General features: G+C 46.6%; 1 protein-coding gene across 1 annotated transcript; it reads right to left on the bottom strand.

Moving 5' to 3' along the window:
- Positions 1 to 10,940: 10,940 nt before the first annotated feature.
- LOC119449130 (tigger transposable element-derived protein 4-like) lies at positions 10,941 to 11,816 on the bottom strand. Its single transcript, XM_037712315.1, has one exon. The coding sequence runs from the start codon at positions 11,814 to 11,816 to the stop codon at positions 10,941 to 10,943; it is 876 nt and encodes a 291-aa protein (XP_037568243.1).
- Positions 11,817 to 16,632: the final 4,816 nt, after the last annotated feature.

Here is a 16,632-nt window from a genome sequence, read left to right on the forward strand (position 1 = left end):
ATCGCGTCATTCTTTCTCAATGCATTCTTCATTGCATAGTACACCTCATTATTTATTGCCATGATTTTAGTACATGTATATTTTACGCACTTTACAGCGATTATTTTTAGGCCCCTTTACAGCCCCGTCACATCTACTTCTCAGAATTCATCACTTCACTGCGAACTAACAAACACTGGCATGGCGCTCTTTGGCCATACCTGGCCCTTGCGCCACTAAACCACACACATTCATTCATTCATCCGCTTCAAGAAAGCCCTGAAATGTACCCGACTCATTGAAGTTCCTCTGAATGATTGGCCAAGATTCTGACTCCTCATCCACATAATCGAAGTCTTCGTCTGCAATGTCCTCGTCTGTGTCTTCCTGCTGCAGATTAAAACCCGCTTTATGGAAGCACCCTCTCACAGTGCTCTTCCTAATATCGTTTCAGGAGCCAGTTAGCAATTCAACTGATGTCCTCAAGTTGATTGTTGTTTCCCGCTTCTGCAGCATATCAAACAGCAGCCGTTGAACAAGCCGTTCTGTTTTTTGCTTTAACAGCTTATATGACCCCATTATCCAGAGGCTGTAGCAAGGACGTGCAGCTGGGTGGCAAATAGCTCAGCTCAACAGCTTTCAGTGACGGGGTTTTCATGTGTGCCGAACAGCTGTCTAGAAACATGAGAATTTTTCTGTTTTTCAGTGCCATCTTCTGATCAAAACTAGTCAGCCATTTGTTAAAAATCTCAGCTGTCGTCCATGTGGCCTTGTTTGCAGTGTACTCTACATTCATAGAGTATTTCTTTAGGCAGTGTGGTTTTTTGGACTTGTCAATAACCAGAATGTTTTCTTTTTTTATTTCAGTCCATATTAGTACAGAACATAGCTTTAATATGATCTTTGAACTTTTTGCCTCCACTGCAATCTTGATTAGCAAGGCAGAACGTTTATGACTCATCCAGATTGACGACATCGCAAGCCTTCCCCTCAGCAATGTTGGCAATGTCTCGTCTTTCCCCTGTCTTACGGCATTTTTATCGGCAGCCTTGCTTTCACCGCAAACAGCTTTGTAGCTGATTCCATGCTACACTTGAAGTGGTTGAACCATCCTTGACTGGCCTTAAAATCAAGGCCAAACATCAGCTGCCTGGCACTGGCTTGAACCAAGGGTTCGCTGAGCAGTATGTTTTTGCTCCGCGCATCCTGTATCCACAAAAGAAGCGCTTCTAAGGCATGTGGGGATGACTTGCGCAGTTTCAATCTGCTTGCTCTGGTTGGCGCTTTTTTTAACAGCTTCTCTCGTTGGATCCAAATCCTGCCGATCATCTTTCTAGACAACCCAAATTTCCTGGTGGCGTCAGCTTGCTTCATTACGCACTTTATATCCGCAGTGATGTCCAACTTTTTTGCAACAGTCGGGAAAGTACGGCGCTTTATGGAGATGTTCGCCGTACAGAGGTGGTGACAGCCAGGCAACGACAGTGAATGGCTGTCCACGTCGATGAAGCATGTGAAGATCAGTTGCACATGGATCAGACAATAGCACAACAGCACATGGAGAAAGAAAATTGGAACGCTAGGGCGATGGCGATTTGGCTATACACTGTTGATCGGGTTCATCGGGTCACCTGCGTGTGGTTCACCTGCCCGTGTGGTTCACCTGCCCAGTGAAGCAAAACTAAGAAATTATAACGAAACTAAATAAAAAATATACAGGGATGTAAAAATGGTGAAATAGATGGGTAAAATAGTTTTCTAACAACATAGCCTTTGAGATTTGTAGCTCAGACTGTTGTTGCCCATAACGACAACCGGCTTGTTTTGGTTTTAACTTGGCTATTGCCTCACTTTCTGCTGATTCTTAGCTCGCTCAAGCCGGCCTCATAATCTCTGCCGCTTCGGTGGCAGAGGTAATTACCGCCATCCATTAGGCGGGTGGGAAAGCAAAATCCGCTCCTCTATGACCTAAGAGATTTTGTGCGCGCCGTCACGCATATCTTGGGGACCATAGCTTTTTTCATGCAACTCCCTGCAACTTCACTCTCCCTCGTAACTTTCTTATCTTTGACTCTTTACGGTATTTCCGCGCGCACTCACCGCCGTGCCGGTGGCTTAAAGTTTCGTCTCCGAACCATTCTGAGAGTTGCGTGCCTCTGGGTGAAGAAAAACCAGACAGACGTTGAGGCCTGATGTCCATGTACTATATTTAAAGCGGGCCCGCTCAATCTGGCGGGAGCAGGACCAAGCGCCGCAGGCCTTTGGTCTTGTCACAGCCGATTCCTTGCTCACTCACCAAGTGTGCTTGTGTGTCATCGTCATCTTTTGTGGTCAGATCACTGTGGCGTGTAGTGGCGCGCTACATACCCTTAGCGGTAAGCTTGAAGTGCTTCTCTGTGAAGCATTCCCATTGCAGTGGCCTTTAATGTTTTTTTTTTTTTTTTGCTGACTGATCTATGCGCACGTCTGTCGCTTCCTTTTGCTTCTACAACGGACGTGACTGCATTCAGTGGCCGACAACAACGCATGTAAGGTTAGAATGTCTGTTACAAGCGAGGTTATTGATCAAAATTTACGGACTTGTCCTTTACAACCGATTGTCTTTTATATCAGGTGTCTCTTACAAAAGCGGTCCAAATAATGGGAGAGATAGGGCGGCCAATCATGTCAGCAAATAACCAGTCGGGTTGTTGACGAGAGGCACACCACCGCGTTTCCAAAAGTGAGCGGCGGGTCTGCTACGTTTTTCCAGAGTTTCCTGGTGACCTCATATCGGCTGAAGGCCCACAAAGCCCTCGGCCCCAGGAAAACACGATGCGCCAAGGCTTTTGTGCGCAACTCCACCTCATACTTACGAACATTGTTGGCCGCTGCCGCCACTGTCACTTCGAGGTACCTGTAACTCTCCACTCACCCTAGCGGCTTGTTCTGCAGCCACAGAGGTGACACATGCTCCTCCTCCCGAGGCAAGAAACGCGTGGCCGCTGAAGCTGAGCCCTGCCTTGCACAGATGTTGAGTATAGTCTGCAGCTCGCCCTTATTGCCTGCAAGCAGAACAATATCATCTGTTTAGAAGAGTGCAGGCAGCCGTCACATCTTCAGCATGCCCAACTGCGAGTAGCTAAGGTCGAAACCCAGCCCAGCTGGTGGCCTCCAAGGTCTCGTCCCTCGAGACGAGGCCTTCACGTCAAACTAACCGCTCGCAAGAGCACGTGTCCAGCACCTCGCAAGAGGACATGGACACAACAAGCGTGAGGGCGCAGCCAGCGCCTAAGGAGCGGCGCGATCGGCGCCTGCAAAGGGCCCGTGAGCCAACTTGGCATTCTTGAACACACAGCACAAAAACACATTCAAAATGGACACACAAATTTTACAGTGGAATGTGAGAGGACTTCTCCATAACCTCGACGATATTAGGGAACTCCTTAATAAATATAATTCAAAAGTGTTGTGTGTTCAGGAAACACATCTAAAACCCACACAAACTTCCTCAGACAATATGCTATGTTCCGTAAAGACCGTGACGTTGCTGTTGCCTCCTCCGGAGGTGTAGCAATAATTGTGGATAAATCTGTTGCTTGCCAGAATCTCTCTCTTCAGACACCACTTGAGGCGGTGTCCATGCGAGCGATACTTTTCAACAAGTTGGTAACTATCTGTTCTATTTACATACCGCCAGATTACAAACTCGGCAAAACGGAATTTTACACGCTAACTGACCAGCTCCCGGAACCATACATTTTGCCGGTGATTTTAATGCTCACAGCAGTTTGTGGGGAGACTCCCGGTGTGACACCAGGGGTCGGCTTATCGAGAAGTTTTTAATAACCTCTGGTGCGTGTCTCTTTAACAAAAAAGAGCCCACCTATTATAACATCCATCATAATTTATTTTCTTCCATAGATTTAGCGATTAGCTCTGCTACCCTTCTTCCCTATATAGAATGGAATGTCGTCAAAAATCCATTCGGGAGCGACCACTTTCCTGTGACACTGACCATGATAGCAGAGCGTGACAGTCCATCCCACGCCCTTTGTTGGAAAATAAAATCAGCTGACTGGAAAGGTTTTAAAGAGGCAACCTACTTATCACCAGATTTTGTCAATGGTTTTAGTATTGACGATGCAGTAGCGTATTTTACAGGTTTTATATTCCACGCAGCTGAAAAATTCATTCCACAAACAAAAGGTCTATCATGTAAAATACAGGTTCCCTGGTAGAATGAGGAGTGCAGACTGGCACAAAACAAGCAAAATAAAGCTAGGGGCGCACTGCGTCGCTCCCCGACTGCAGAAAATCTTATCGAATTTAAACTGGTAAAATCACAGGGAAGACGTATGCGGTGACAGGCAAGGAGGGCTAGCTGGGAGAGGTTTCTCTCTTGCATAACATCCTATACCCAAGAGTGTAAAGTATGGAATGGCCTAAGAAAGCTAAAGGGGCAGAAAATCCACCCATTACCTTTAGTTGACGACCATGGTAATACCTTGGAAGACCAGGCCAACGCTCTGGGCGAACACTTCGAGCGTGTGTCAAGTTCCATGCATTACTCGGAATCATTTCTTAAATATAAACAAGTAGCTGAACTTAAGTCACTGGATCGCAAATGCCAACCGAACGCACCATACAATCGTCCTTTTGTTATTGCCGAGCTGAGAGCTGCCTTGAGCGTATGCAGCAGCTCTGCACCGCGACCTGACAGAACCATGTATGACATGATTAAAAACTTACACACTGACACACAGATGTCACTTCTGGGACTTTTCAACTCTATCTGGACAGCCGGATACCTGCCATCCTCATGGAAGGAAGCTATTGTTATTCCAGTTTTGAAGCTGGGCAAAGACCTTTCCTCGGCGGCAAGTTAACGCCCGATAGCTCTCAAAAGTTGGCTGTGTAAACTTTTTGAAAAAATGATTTATCGCCGACTTAAACATTTTCTTGAGCTGAACAATGCTTGATCCCTATCAGTGTGGCTTCAGAGAAAGGCGGTCCACAACTGATCATTTTGTGCGCATTGAAGGACATATCCGTGACGCATTTGTACATAAACAGTTTTTCTTGTCGATATTCCTCGATATGGAAAAGGCGTACGACACAACTTGGCGTTACGGAATTTTGCGAGACTTGTCGGAATGGGCATCCGTGGAAATATGCTAAACGGAATAGAAAGCTATTTGTCTAAACATACCTTCCGTGTGAAAATCGGCAACGTACTGTCACGTAAATCCATACAGGAAACTGGTGTACCCCAAGGAGGTGTGCTCAACTGCACACTGTTTATTGTGAAGATGAACACGCTTCGTGCTTCATTACCGCCAGCTATATTTTATTCCGTCTACGTAGATGACATACAAATAGGTTTCAAATCCTGCAACATCACAGTCTGTGAGAGACAAGTACAACAGGGCTTGAACAAAGTGTCCAAGTGGGCAGACGAAAACGGATTCAAAGTGAACCCCCACAAAAGTTCTTGTGTTCTTTTTACAAGAAAGAGAGGTCTGGTTCCAGATCCTTGTGTTGAACTGTATGGGCAACAAATACCTCTGAACAAAGAGCACAAATGTTTAGGCATTGTACTTGACGCTCAACTTACTTTTATTCCACGCATTAAATATCTTAAGGTGAAATGCCTAAAAACAATGAACTTAATGAAAATTTTATATCGCACAACATGGGGCAGCAACAGGAAATGCTTAATAAATCTTAACAAGAGTCTCATTAGATCACGATTGGACTATGGTGCTGTGGTATATCAGTCTGCCGCCCCTAGCGTGCTAAAGATCCTAGATCCCGTCCACCATCTAGGTATCCGCCTGGCCACCGGCGCGTTTAGAACTAGCCCCATTGAAAGTTTATACGTCGAATCGAATGAGTGGTCACTCCATCTACAGAGAACACACTAGCCTCTCATATTTTCTCAAAGTTCACTCTAATCATGAGCATCCGTGTTCTAATACCATTAATGATATCATGTGTGCTACACTTTTTCGTAATCGTCCTTCTGTAAGACAGCCTTTCTCATTGCGTGTCAGGGAGCTGAGCGAAGAAATGCATGTCCCACTCCTCGAACATCGCTTAATGCCTCCAGCCAAGCTGTTACCAGCTTGGGAATGGCAGGTAGTAGCATGTGATATATCCTTTGTAGAGGTTACAAAGCACGCTTCAGAGGTCGAAATTCGAATGCATTTCCTAGAATTACAGTCCAAGTACTCGTGCACAGAATTTTACACAGACGCTTCTAAATCACACGCCGGAGTATCTTATGCAGCTGTCAGTCCGTCCTTCTCAGAATCTGGCGTACTCCAACCAGAAACAAGCATCTTTACGGCTGAGGCCTACGCACTATTGTCAGCTGTAAAGCATATAAAGAAATCAAAACTTCAAAGAACTGTCATATTTACAGACTCTCAAAGTGTCGTGAAAGCCTTGAAGTCACCCTGTAACCAGAAAAATTCTGTACTCATTGAGCTCTATTCTGTTATGTGTAGAGCATATGCATCTAACCAGCATGTCATTATGTGCTGGGTGCCTGGGCATAGAGGCACCGAGGGCAATGTTCTTGCCGACCAAATGGCCACGTCAATAACATCGCACACTTTTAACCCTACAGCTGCTGTCCCTGTAACAGACTTTAAACCTTGCGAAAGAAACTGCGAAGCCACTGGCAACGCTTGTGGAACGCTGAAACAGATAAGCTTCACTTCATTAAACCACAGATAGGTTTCTGGCCCCCTGTAACGAAAACATGACGAACTGACGTCCTATTCTGTCGCCTGAGAATAGGACACACGTACGGCACCCACAGTTTTTTGCTGACTGGTGATGAACCACCAACCTGTGGTAGATGTGGTGAGAGGCTGACCGTCCTCCACATCCTCTTGGAGTGTCGCGAAGCCGAGACCGAGAGAAGGAAACATTTTCCTGTAGCATACAGCTACAATATCCCTCTTCATCCCATGATGTTTATTGGTGAACTGCTTTTTAATGCCAAAGCAGTCCTCAATTTTTTTAATGATGTTGTGCTACATGTTATTAGCCCAATAAGTTCGTAGCGCATCCTCTCTCCAGAGGATGTAGCTGTGATAGTTTATTATAGCACATGCCTCCAGGCCCTTGTGTTCCAAGGGCTCTGTTTAGGCACTCGTGCTTCTGGCCAATTCTTGGATCTGTCATATTTTGTAAATCGTATCATTCCTTCGAAATGCATTCTACATGTTCATAGTACCTCATTAGCCATTGCCACAATCTTATTATCTATAGATTTTATGCACTTTACAGCAATTATTTTTAGGCCCCTTTACAGCCACGTCTCATCTACGTCGTCAAACTCATTGCTCCACTGCAAGCTTACTAACACTGGCATGGCGCTCTTTGGCCATACCTGGCCCTTGCGCCATTAAACAATATACATTCATTCGAAACCCAGCCCAGATTCTGACAGGCATCTCTCCATCCTAGATACGTACAGCATGAAGAGGAGCGGCGACATTGGACAGCCCTGCCTCAGCCCTTTGGTGAACTTAATTTGGTGGGTGAGCATGCTGCCCCACTGGAAAACTGCATGCATCTCCAGGCCTTTGGCACTGTTCCAGATGCCAGTATGTCATTTAGCGCTTCGAGCAAGAGCTTCCGCGTCAGCTTCCCAGCCCGCTTCAGCAGCATAGGGAAAATACCTACCGAACCCCTGCCAGATGCTCTATAGCTCGATCCAGCTCACCCTGCGTAGAATAGGCCCAGTAGGTTCCCCATTGCGACTCAAGGGGGCCGTCCGCAGACTGCAGCTTAGCTGCCATGTACTGTTCAACCAGGCGGAGGCATTCTTCAGGAGCAGTTACCTCCTTGGTGGTTGGGTTCCTGAGCTGGCTGGTGGGGTGGATGTAACTCACCTGTTGGGCTTTTTATGTGCTGCCGGAACTTTCCGCCAGAGTCGCGTTCGGCTTCCTTTATGGTCTGCAGCAACCTCCCGTTTACTCCGCTCATCTTCTGTTGCACCATTGTCGCCATGTTCCTCACAACCTGGTATAGCACCCACAGCTCGCAGACCTGGGTATCCACGCTGCAGAGCGAGCCGATGCTGCCAGGAGCACTGCTTGCGGAAGGCCAAAGCTGTGGTGACCTCCCTGTTCCACTAGGCCTTACGCTGGTGCTTCATTTGGCCTCTAGCTACCTGGCCAGCTCCACACTCACTGCAAAGCGCCTGCTGTACCCAGTGCTGGTAGTGTTGGTAATCTTGCACCTCCATGTGTATAGCTTCCTCTTCAAGCAGAGCCACCACTGCCTACAGCCTTGTCGGACAGGGTCCTAAAGCTCACCACTGACACACTGGACTCTGTCCTGGGTGGGCAAGACCCAAAAGACAGAGATATACTATGGTAGTCGCTGCCAAGACTTCTCTCCCCTGTTCTGTAAGTGTTCATATGGGCAGGATATGGGAGGAAGATGGGTGACATGATACAGTACTCAATGCAAAATGACATGTTGCGTTGTGCCCATGTGGTCGTTCCTTGGCATTTTTAACTTGTGCTGACCAAAACCAGGCCCATCCTCCTTAGCCTCTTGAGCAGCAGCCTGCCAGCCTTATCCGTTGTCCCATCCAGGGCCTCAGTGTGGGCATTAAAATCTCCCACCACCACCACTGGCCTGCCTAGTTCAGTGATGTCCCTTTCCATGCAGGTCAGGGTCTATGTGTTTCTCTTCTGTACATCCTTGCCCGTCTAGAGGTACACTAATCTGAGAGCCTTTTTGACTCTTCCGATCAGCCCCGCTGCCCATGTGTGCTCATCGCAGGTCCCAGTGGCTCTCTGCCACTGCGCATCCACCCTGCTGAGAATGTTGAGGCTTCCGCTTCCCTTTGGTGCAGTTCAGACCAGTCCAGACATACTGTTTGCTGGGTGGGGGTGCCTCAGCAGCATGCAGGTTAGTTTCTTCCAGGCATGCCACCACAATATTCTGCTTCTGTGCTTCTGAAGAATATGATACAATTCTTCCTACTTTCCCTCCTGTGTGGCCTCCTTGCATGTTAAGGTATAAAAAACTCTCCCGCCACCTCTTATGCTTGCGCTGTCTCCGCCTGCGCACATGAACCTTGCCCTGTGCCCTTGTGTGGGGGAGGGTTGCCTGTACACCTTATGGTGGCCTCCCTGGGCCGTCTCCACCCGTTTCTTTGGGGAGGCTGCCCATTCGCCATTTGCATGATGGCCTGCCCAAGAGCTATCGTCAAATTTCCTGTGGATGGGTGTAAATGATGCTGACCCAGGAACTTCTGGTGCCTTGCGGGCACACGAAGGCCTAAAGAAGCATATAGCTATGCGCTTTTGCATTATGGCAAGAGTGCTGTGTGGCCAGCATTGTGTGGTCGCTATGCCTTGCTGTAAAATACAGCAAACTTCCCACTGTGATTTTAATTAGATTGCATACTGCATTAAAAAGATCTACTTATAGATTACTTTAACGGTGACTGTATATGTGAATGGTTGCCGGCAAAAGTAGGTAAGCGCAGCGGCACCATTTCTGTTGTATGCGGCTCCCGTCAAAAGCTCGCACTGTGCTGTGCAGCACAGCTGCAACTCCATTGTCGTAAATCTCCTTTAGGGAGCTTCATGCACAGTGGAGTTCGCGGGTGCCCGTGTGACAAGGGTAATACCTAACACCCAATGTGAACCCGATCATGTGTTCCAGTTTATGCATAGCGCGAGGAAGTGCTCACATATCGTGTTCATCGCTTTGAGCAAAAAGCTTTTGTACCGTGCACCATTTCAGCCACCTGCAAATCTCAACCCAACATGAAGCACGCATGTATGAGCAGTGCAGTACGAACACGCGAAAAAGTCAATGTTATTTAGCATGACAACATTGAAATGCGGAGACAAATAACACAAATACACAGGACGATGCGCTGTTTGTGTCATTTATGCATACTAGTGTTGCATCGTTCTTGCACTAAATAACACGTGTCTCAGCTAGTACGAAATCACCGAAGCCAATATACTGTTGACACCACACACGCAGCTTGGCAACACAATTTCAATGTCGTACACAATGATGCTAGTCTTCCATGTAAAAGATTGCATACCCGTCTTGTGAACTTTTCTTTTCTCCTCCGAATTCTCTTTCCATTTGTTTCATGTTTCCCCAACATTTCTTTAGCTGCTTGAAGTCCCGAGGCGTGACACCATGCTGTGCGCTATACTCCATAGAAAGTTTCTTCCACACCTTGGTTTTGATGCTCAGTGATGCGACGTCGGTCTTCTTAGATTCCAGAACTTTTTTGTAGTTGTTTACTAAGCTCAAGAGAAGCGACTTTTCCTCAGGTGTGAACCACGGTGCCGGTTTCCGGTAGCCCGATTGTGCCATCAATACCTCCGATGCTATTTTTTTAAATGCTGCTGAGTGGCAGTGGATTGGCTTAGATGGTTTCAACTATTTTCGTGCATTGTTTCTGTTTTGTTTTTTTCTTGCCAGTGGCTGTCAGCAAACATGCAATTTAAACCTTTTAGGAAATCGTCAGTGCTACTGATGCATGAGATATTATTAGTCATTCAGTCTGATAGCCTCGCTCCCAGACACACCGTGCCGTCACTTAGGCTTGACTTGATTAAGGAAGGCAGTGGGAACGTTTAAAAATGTGATGGCTGCCTTGAGCCTGCTCAAGTCGAGTGTAGCCTTGATCCACACTTGTTCAAGTCAAGGTGCATTTCTGAATACGGGGGTTAGCACATTGTCTGTCATTCAATAAACATTGTCCACACTGACAGTAAGTACTGTGTGTGGTAGAAGCATGCATACATAATAATTAACCATGAAATGTCAATAACAGGTCGGTGAGGAAAGGCATTTGAAGTAACGTATAGTAAAAGCTCATTAATTCGAATTAACTCTTTGGTATAATAATATATATCCTTTCAGGCAGCATTATGATTTTGTTTTATGGTTTGGAAACAGAAAGCACAACTCTCGCATCAATAAAATGTAAATGCGAAGCGCTGCCGCTGCACGAAGCATGCTGGTGCAGCTTTTGCCACTTTCAGGCCTGAATAGCCTGTGCTGTCGCTTTTCGTGTCGTCCTCATTACTATAGTTGGGCAACACTTCTACCATAACAGAGGCAACGATGGCTTCATCAGACATGTCTGGAGAAGTCTGAACTACACTGTCTATGTCTAAAGTCGGTGAAGGAAATGCCTTCTGTAACACCCTGCCGCTCCTGCACTTCAGCAAGCAGTGTTTCACAAGCTTGGTCGACGGTGTCGCTAGCATCCTCCGCGTCACCGGCACACACTGGAAGCTAGTGTGCTTGAAGTAGTTCTGCACTGTCGATTCAACCTGCCACCACGAGCATTCCAGCAGGTGACTTGCGCCCAGCAGGCCTATTGCAAAAACTTTGCCACACTCTAGGGCTTGGAGAATTCTGTTCTGCAGGTTCTTTTTGTACAGCTGTTTCACAGCCTGAATGACGCCTTGGTCCAAGGGCTGGGTAATTGCTGAGGTATTAGGAGGCAGGAACACCAACTTCAGAGCCGCACGGTTATCCAGCCCAACGTGCGCTGCCGAAAAACAGCAGTCAATGAGGCGCATGTACTCCTCAAAAAGTTTCGCAGTCCACGCTTTTGTATTGCTGCGGTAGACGACTCCAGATGGCAGTTGAGCGCCTTTGAAACATCTCGGATTGGCTGACTTCCGAATTGCAAGAAGTGGAAGTTCTTCAGTTCCCATCATGTTCACTCCAAAAGCAACTGAAATCCTGTCCTTGGCATGCTTGCCGCTGTTGCACGTCTCACCTTTGAACGCAAGCATTCTGTCTGGCAGCAGCTTGAAGAACAGCGCAGACTCGTCCATGTTGATGATGTCGTTGCATGCGCAGTCCTTCAAGATTTACCTCAGCTGACCATTTCGCCATTGTTCTGTGCCATCTACGTTGCCAGTGGCACCTTCTCCTGAAAGTGTCCTCGTGCTTATGCCGTGCCTCACCTTACACCTCGCCAGCCAGCTTTTTGCTGCATACGAAGTCATCGTGGTTCAGCTGCGGAGCAAAGACCACTGCTTTCTGCACAAGTAGGGGCCCGCTAAGAGGCAGGTTTTTCGACCATGCTACTTTTAACCACATTCGAGTGCCTCCTCCACATCCGGAAAAGAACCTCGTAGCCGTCATTTTTTCGCGGTCGCAGCTGCACTCTGGAGCAACTTCTCCTTCGCATTCCAAATGCCACACACCGTAGTCAACGGTAGATCCCTTGCACGTGCCAGTACCAACGTCTTTGTATCACGTTCGATAGCACGAACAATGTCCAATTTTTGTGCTGTGCTGAGCAAGGGCGTAGCAGCCCCCCCCCCCCCCTCTCCCGAAATTTTTTCATGCTGGCATGCACCGCTGACCAAAACAACCACCGGCGCCGGGAATCATTCTGGATTTTGTCTACAATCTCTTTCACGCTAGACACACACAGTAAGCTGGTACGGTTTATGTGGATACGAAGCGCGTTGTATTCAATGGCCGCCGAGTCGGGGATTTGACTTCACGGCTTTTAAAACAAAACTAATCTTTTAGCGGGTACGGTTTAACGAGGTATTTCTGTACGGCAACTTTCAGCATGGCATAAACACCTGCCTTCATTCCCGCATCTTAAAGGACAACCTCTCGATGCTTTCCAACCTCCTCCTCAAAGGCTGCCTTTCTGGGAAGCTGTGTCAACGCTTTTTCCACAATCTGTGCGAAACCAATGCTCTGCACGGAATCGGGCATTGTTTCACAAACCTCTAGCTGGGACTCCACCGATGGGGCAATAGCAGGCACTGTGTTGCTGAGTACACTGGCTCTCTTCTTTGGTGATTTCCGCCTCTTGCACTTTCTCGATAGGTATCTCGGAATGTTTGGAAATTGACGTCGGACTGCATCAGGCTTCAAAGCCCAACACCCATGGTCAATCTTGATAGTCCAACCGTCAATAACATGGTTGTACGTGTTCAAAATGTTATCTTGCACAACATGCACGACGCACACCTTGCATGTCTTGCCGAGTTTGCTTTGCTCATGCAAGAGTGTCAGCATGGCTGTTAGCTGCTGCAAAATCCTTTAACCCTCCTTTTGTGTGGTCATAGGCATATGATGTCAACAGCCTCGACTAATGTTCAGTAGCCTTGTCAATTGTAGTAACAAACCTTTCATTTCTGCTGCGTAACTGTTACCGTCTATGTCTCTTAATTTCTCTGTGTATTAACCCTTTATCAGGCACGAAAAATCTAATGATGGTTTGTGCACTACTGTTTCTCAAAGAAATTGTACCACATATAGGAACGACAAAAAAAATTTAATATTGCTCGCAAAAGAATATTATCGGAAAAATGGGCGGGACAACACCCTGTCCCCCTGATAACTTGGCGCCATGGGCAAATGTGGGACACACGTTGTCCCTCTGCAAACCTTGGCGGTCATCCTTTGTCAATGAATTTTATCCCGGCTTATGAAAAGGCGCAAAGCATGTAATGCAAAGAGGCACTTGGCAGGCTACACATACAAGTTTAGTGCGTTTTTCCTGCGACGTCGTCAAGCACCATCGGCACCTTTTGCGTGTAGTGGTGGTGCACGGGTAGTGCCCTTGTCCATTGAACCGAACATCTCCTGGCACCCCTGTCATAATTGAGCCGTTCTTGCTTCCTCTCTTGTGATACACTAGGCTTCGCCGGCCCTTGCGAAAGCTCCTCCCACTGATGAGTTGTCTTCCCAGCATGACCCGAAAGAACAGGTATGCGATACTGTTTCTGTAGCCATACTGGATGTAAGCATTGACAATCGCCGCATCAAGGATGAAATAAAAAATGCGACTCCACGACCTCTTTGAGCGCCTGTCTAGTGGATATGCATTTCTTTTTTGGTCGAAGCGATCCACCCCTCCCATCCAGAGGTTGTAGTCGCGCACTGCTGCGGGGCACCTCACGGCTTTCTTATGCCCTTTTGGTGTAGTCCTGTCAACTTCAACGTCTTCACAGGGGTCGTGATAGTTCGACATTATGTGAACGTGCTTCATGTCTCGCCACTGGTAGGCGGTAACATTCTTTTTTCTCCTCCAGATGAATTCACCACGGTCGAGCTTGTTGTTTACTTTCAATTCAGCTGGTAGGTCCTTTCAATTTGTGCGAAATGTACCGCAAGCTAAAATGTTTTTGTCACGGAGCTGCTGCAGCAAAGCGGTTGAACTGAAGAAGTTGTCGAAAAAGAGTTGATTTCCTGGGGTTACGATTCCTTCTGTCAATGACAAGACGTGTTCTCCAAGTGTTCTGTTGTTTGGTCGCTCCTGCTGCTTATCTTGGTAAATATCAAACTTGCATAGGTAACCTGTGGACGAGTCCGCAATGCACCACACCTTGTAACCGCGTTTTATTTTTGGTTTCATAGGCATATACTGTTTCATAGATGACCTTCCGTTGAATAAAATCATACTTTTATCGACTGCAAGACAAGATGAAGGCGTGTACTCGTTACGAAAGTTTTCATTCATCATCTTGATGAGCGGGCGAACTTTGAAGCAGCGGTCATATTCTTTTGAGCCTTTCTTTGGCATCTGGGTGTTGTCATTCAAATGCAAATTGTCTGTGATTTGCTGGAATCTCTTGTGCGTCATGACCGCAGCAATCTCTTTCACGTAGAATAGGCTATCAGAGCTCCAATAAAGATGCACCTGGTGCATAGGATTGGCACTCATGAGTACCAGCATGCCAAAATAGGCCTTCAGTTCCTCAGCAGTGAGTGGTATCCAGCCCCGTTTTCCTTCCTGGGCGGCATAAAGATTTGTATTATCAACTATGTGATTCACCACTTCATCGGTGACGAAAAGCTCGAAGGCATTCAATGCTGTGCTCTCCGACGATAGCTTTGCAGAAAAAGTCGGTTCAGTGTCCGTCGGGATCACAACATCCGCTGGTGTCATCTCCCACTGAACTTCCATGTCACTGTCAGAAGCATCCGCAGTAGCTGACGAGCCTGCAGTTGAGCTGCAACTCATTTTCTTCTGTTTTCCGGTATACACTCGTGGCGTTTTTTTCTTGCGTTTCACAGTAGGAACTGCCAGCTCAACTTCATCACTGCCGCTGTCATTTTTGCTTCGAAGTTCACAAGCCAGTTCTTCAAAATATTCATCTTCACTGTCATCTTCGCTGGCACTTTCAAGGTCCGGAAGGCTGAAGTAAAGATTAAGTGCCTCTTCTGGAGTCAGATTCCCTTTCTTTCCTGCAAAATGACCGGCGACACTTTATGCAGGCCCCATGGTTACATGTGGATAATAATCGTGCAACATGCTCTGTCGATTTCTTTCAGTGTTTTGGTAATATAGAGGAACACAAAATATGAATGAGAATAGCAAAATTGAAGTGAAACGTTCTTGAAAATGTCTGGGTATGAAAATCAATTCTTAAATTGGCTTGCTAGGCCTAGCCTCCAACCACTACATTCAGTATTTTAGCAGATAGCTGAAAAATATAGCCAACTCTCACGTCAAACCTGTCTACAATTGGTTTAAGTGCATCACAGGAGTGCAAGATGTATTTTTCGCACTTACCGGACATCTCATTTGTGGTGAAGAAGCAACCAAACTCACGTACTCGAGGAGCGACGGTGCCGAAAAATGCGTGCAACATAAAAACAAGAGCTACTAGTGCCACCTACCAATTCAAATAAATACTAAACCCTTTAGTTGCTCCAACATTCTACGCGGTGGCGCTACTCGTTTCGATGGGTCTACATATGTCCCTCTGAGCACTCTTTTACTAGCGGTCGTGGGTGGGACATATATGTCCCAATGACCGACAAAGGGTTATTTGTAGAAAGGTAAAAGACCTTTCTACAAACAATTCCAGTGCGCTGAAACGCACCACAATCTGCTTGAGCTTTGCATTCATGCTTTCAGCAGGATTGTTTATGGCATTGAAAAAGTTACCACGCTGCCATTTAAACCCCATCATCCACTCTTCATGAATAAAATGCCAGTTCATATTGAAATATAAACTCCAGGTCTTGGTACACATACACCCAAGAGAGCGTAGAGCTCGTCATACTCTTTGTTTTTAGCATACACCATTTTCCAGAGAATATGTAGAGCAGTTTCTTGCTCAGCTCTCCATATTCCAAGCTTAAGACACTGACCTCCCTGCAAAATGCTGGCAACATGTGGAAGGCACAAATGTGCACGCAAGGCTGCCAAAGAAAGCAGCTCCTTTATGACATGTCGCTCCTGTCTTTGTAGATCACTGTCACGCGAACTGACAGCCATTTAGGACTAATCTAAAAAATTTCAAAAAAACCAGTGAAGTGTTGCGGCATCCTTTGTTGCAAACAGTCCAACATAAATTTCACTTTCAACATTGCTGTTTTCTATAATCGCTAAAAAAAACATGCTATTTGTGGCATAAATGACTAGGACTCCAGGCCAGTCTTCAGATTCAATCTGGAAGTAAATTGCTTGTGGTTCCCTGTTTACACTTATCAGTAGGCCAACAGTTGCCTTGAGTTTACTTTCCAGAATGTTCACGTCCGTGGACTGAGCAAGCCGGGAGTCTGCAATCTCGGGAAGAACACAGTCCTTGTACACGCAAAGAAGGAATGGCTCCATTTTTGTTGCCCAGAAAATGTCATCACAATGTACTTCTTGCACATGTATTCCTT

This window comes from Dermacentor silvarum, chromosome 4, assembly GCF_013339745.2.
Source record: "Dermacentor silvarum isolate Dsil-2018 chromosome 4, BIME_Dsil_1.4, whole genome shotgun sequence".
Taxonomy (NCBI): domain Eukaryota; kingdom Metazoa; phylum Arthropoda; class Arachnida; order Ixodida; family Ixodidae; genus Dermacentor; species Dermacentor silvarum.

Coding starts and splice junctions, on each gene's coding strand:
- LOC119449130 (XM_037712315.1), bottom strand. CDS start 11,816: ATGGACGAGTCTGCGCTGTTCTTCAAGCTGCTGCCAGACAGAATGCTT.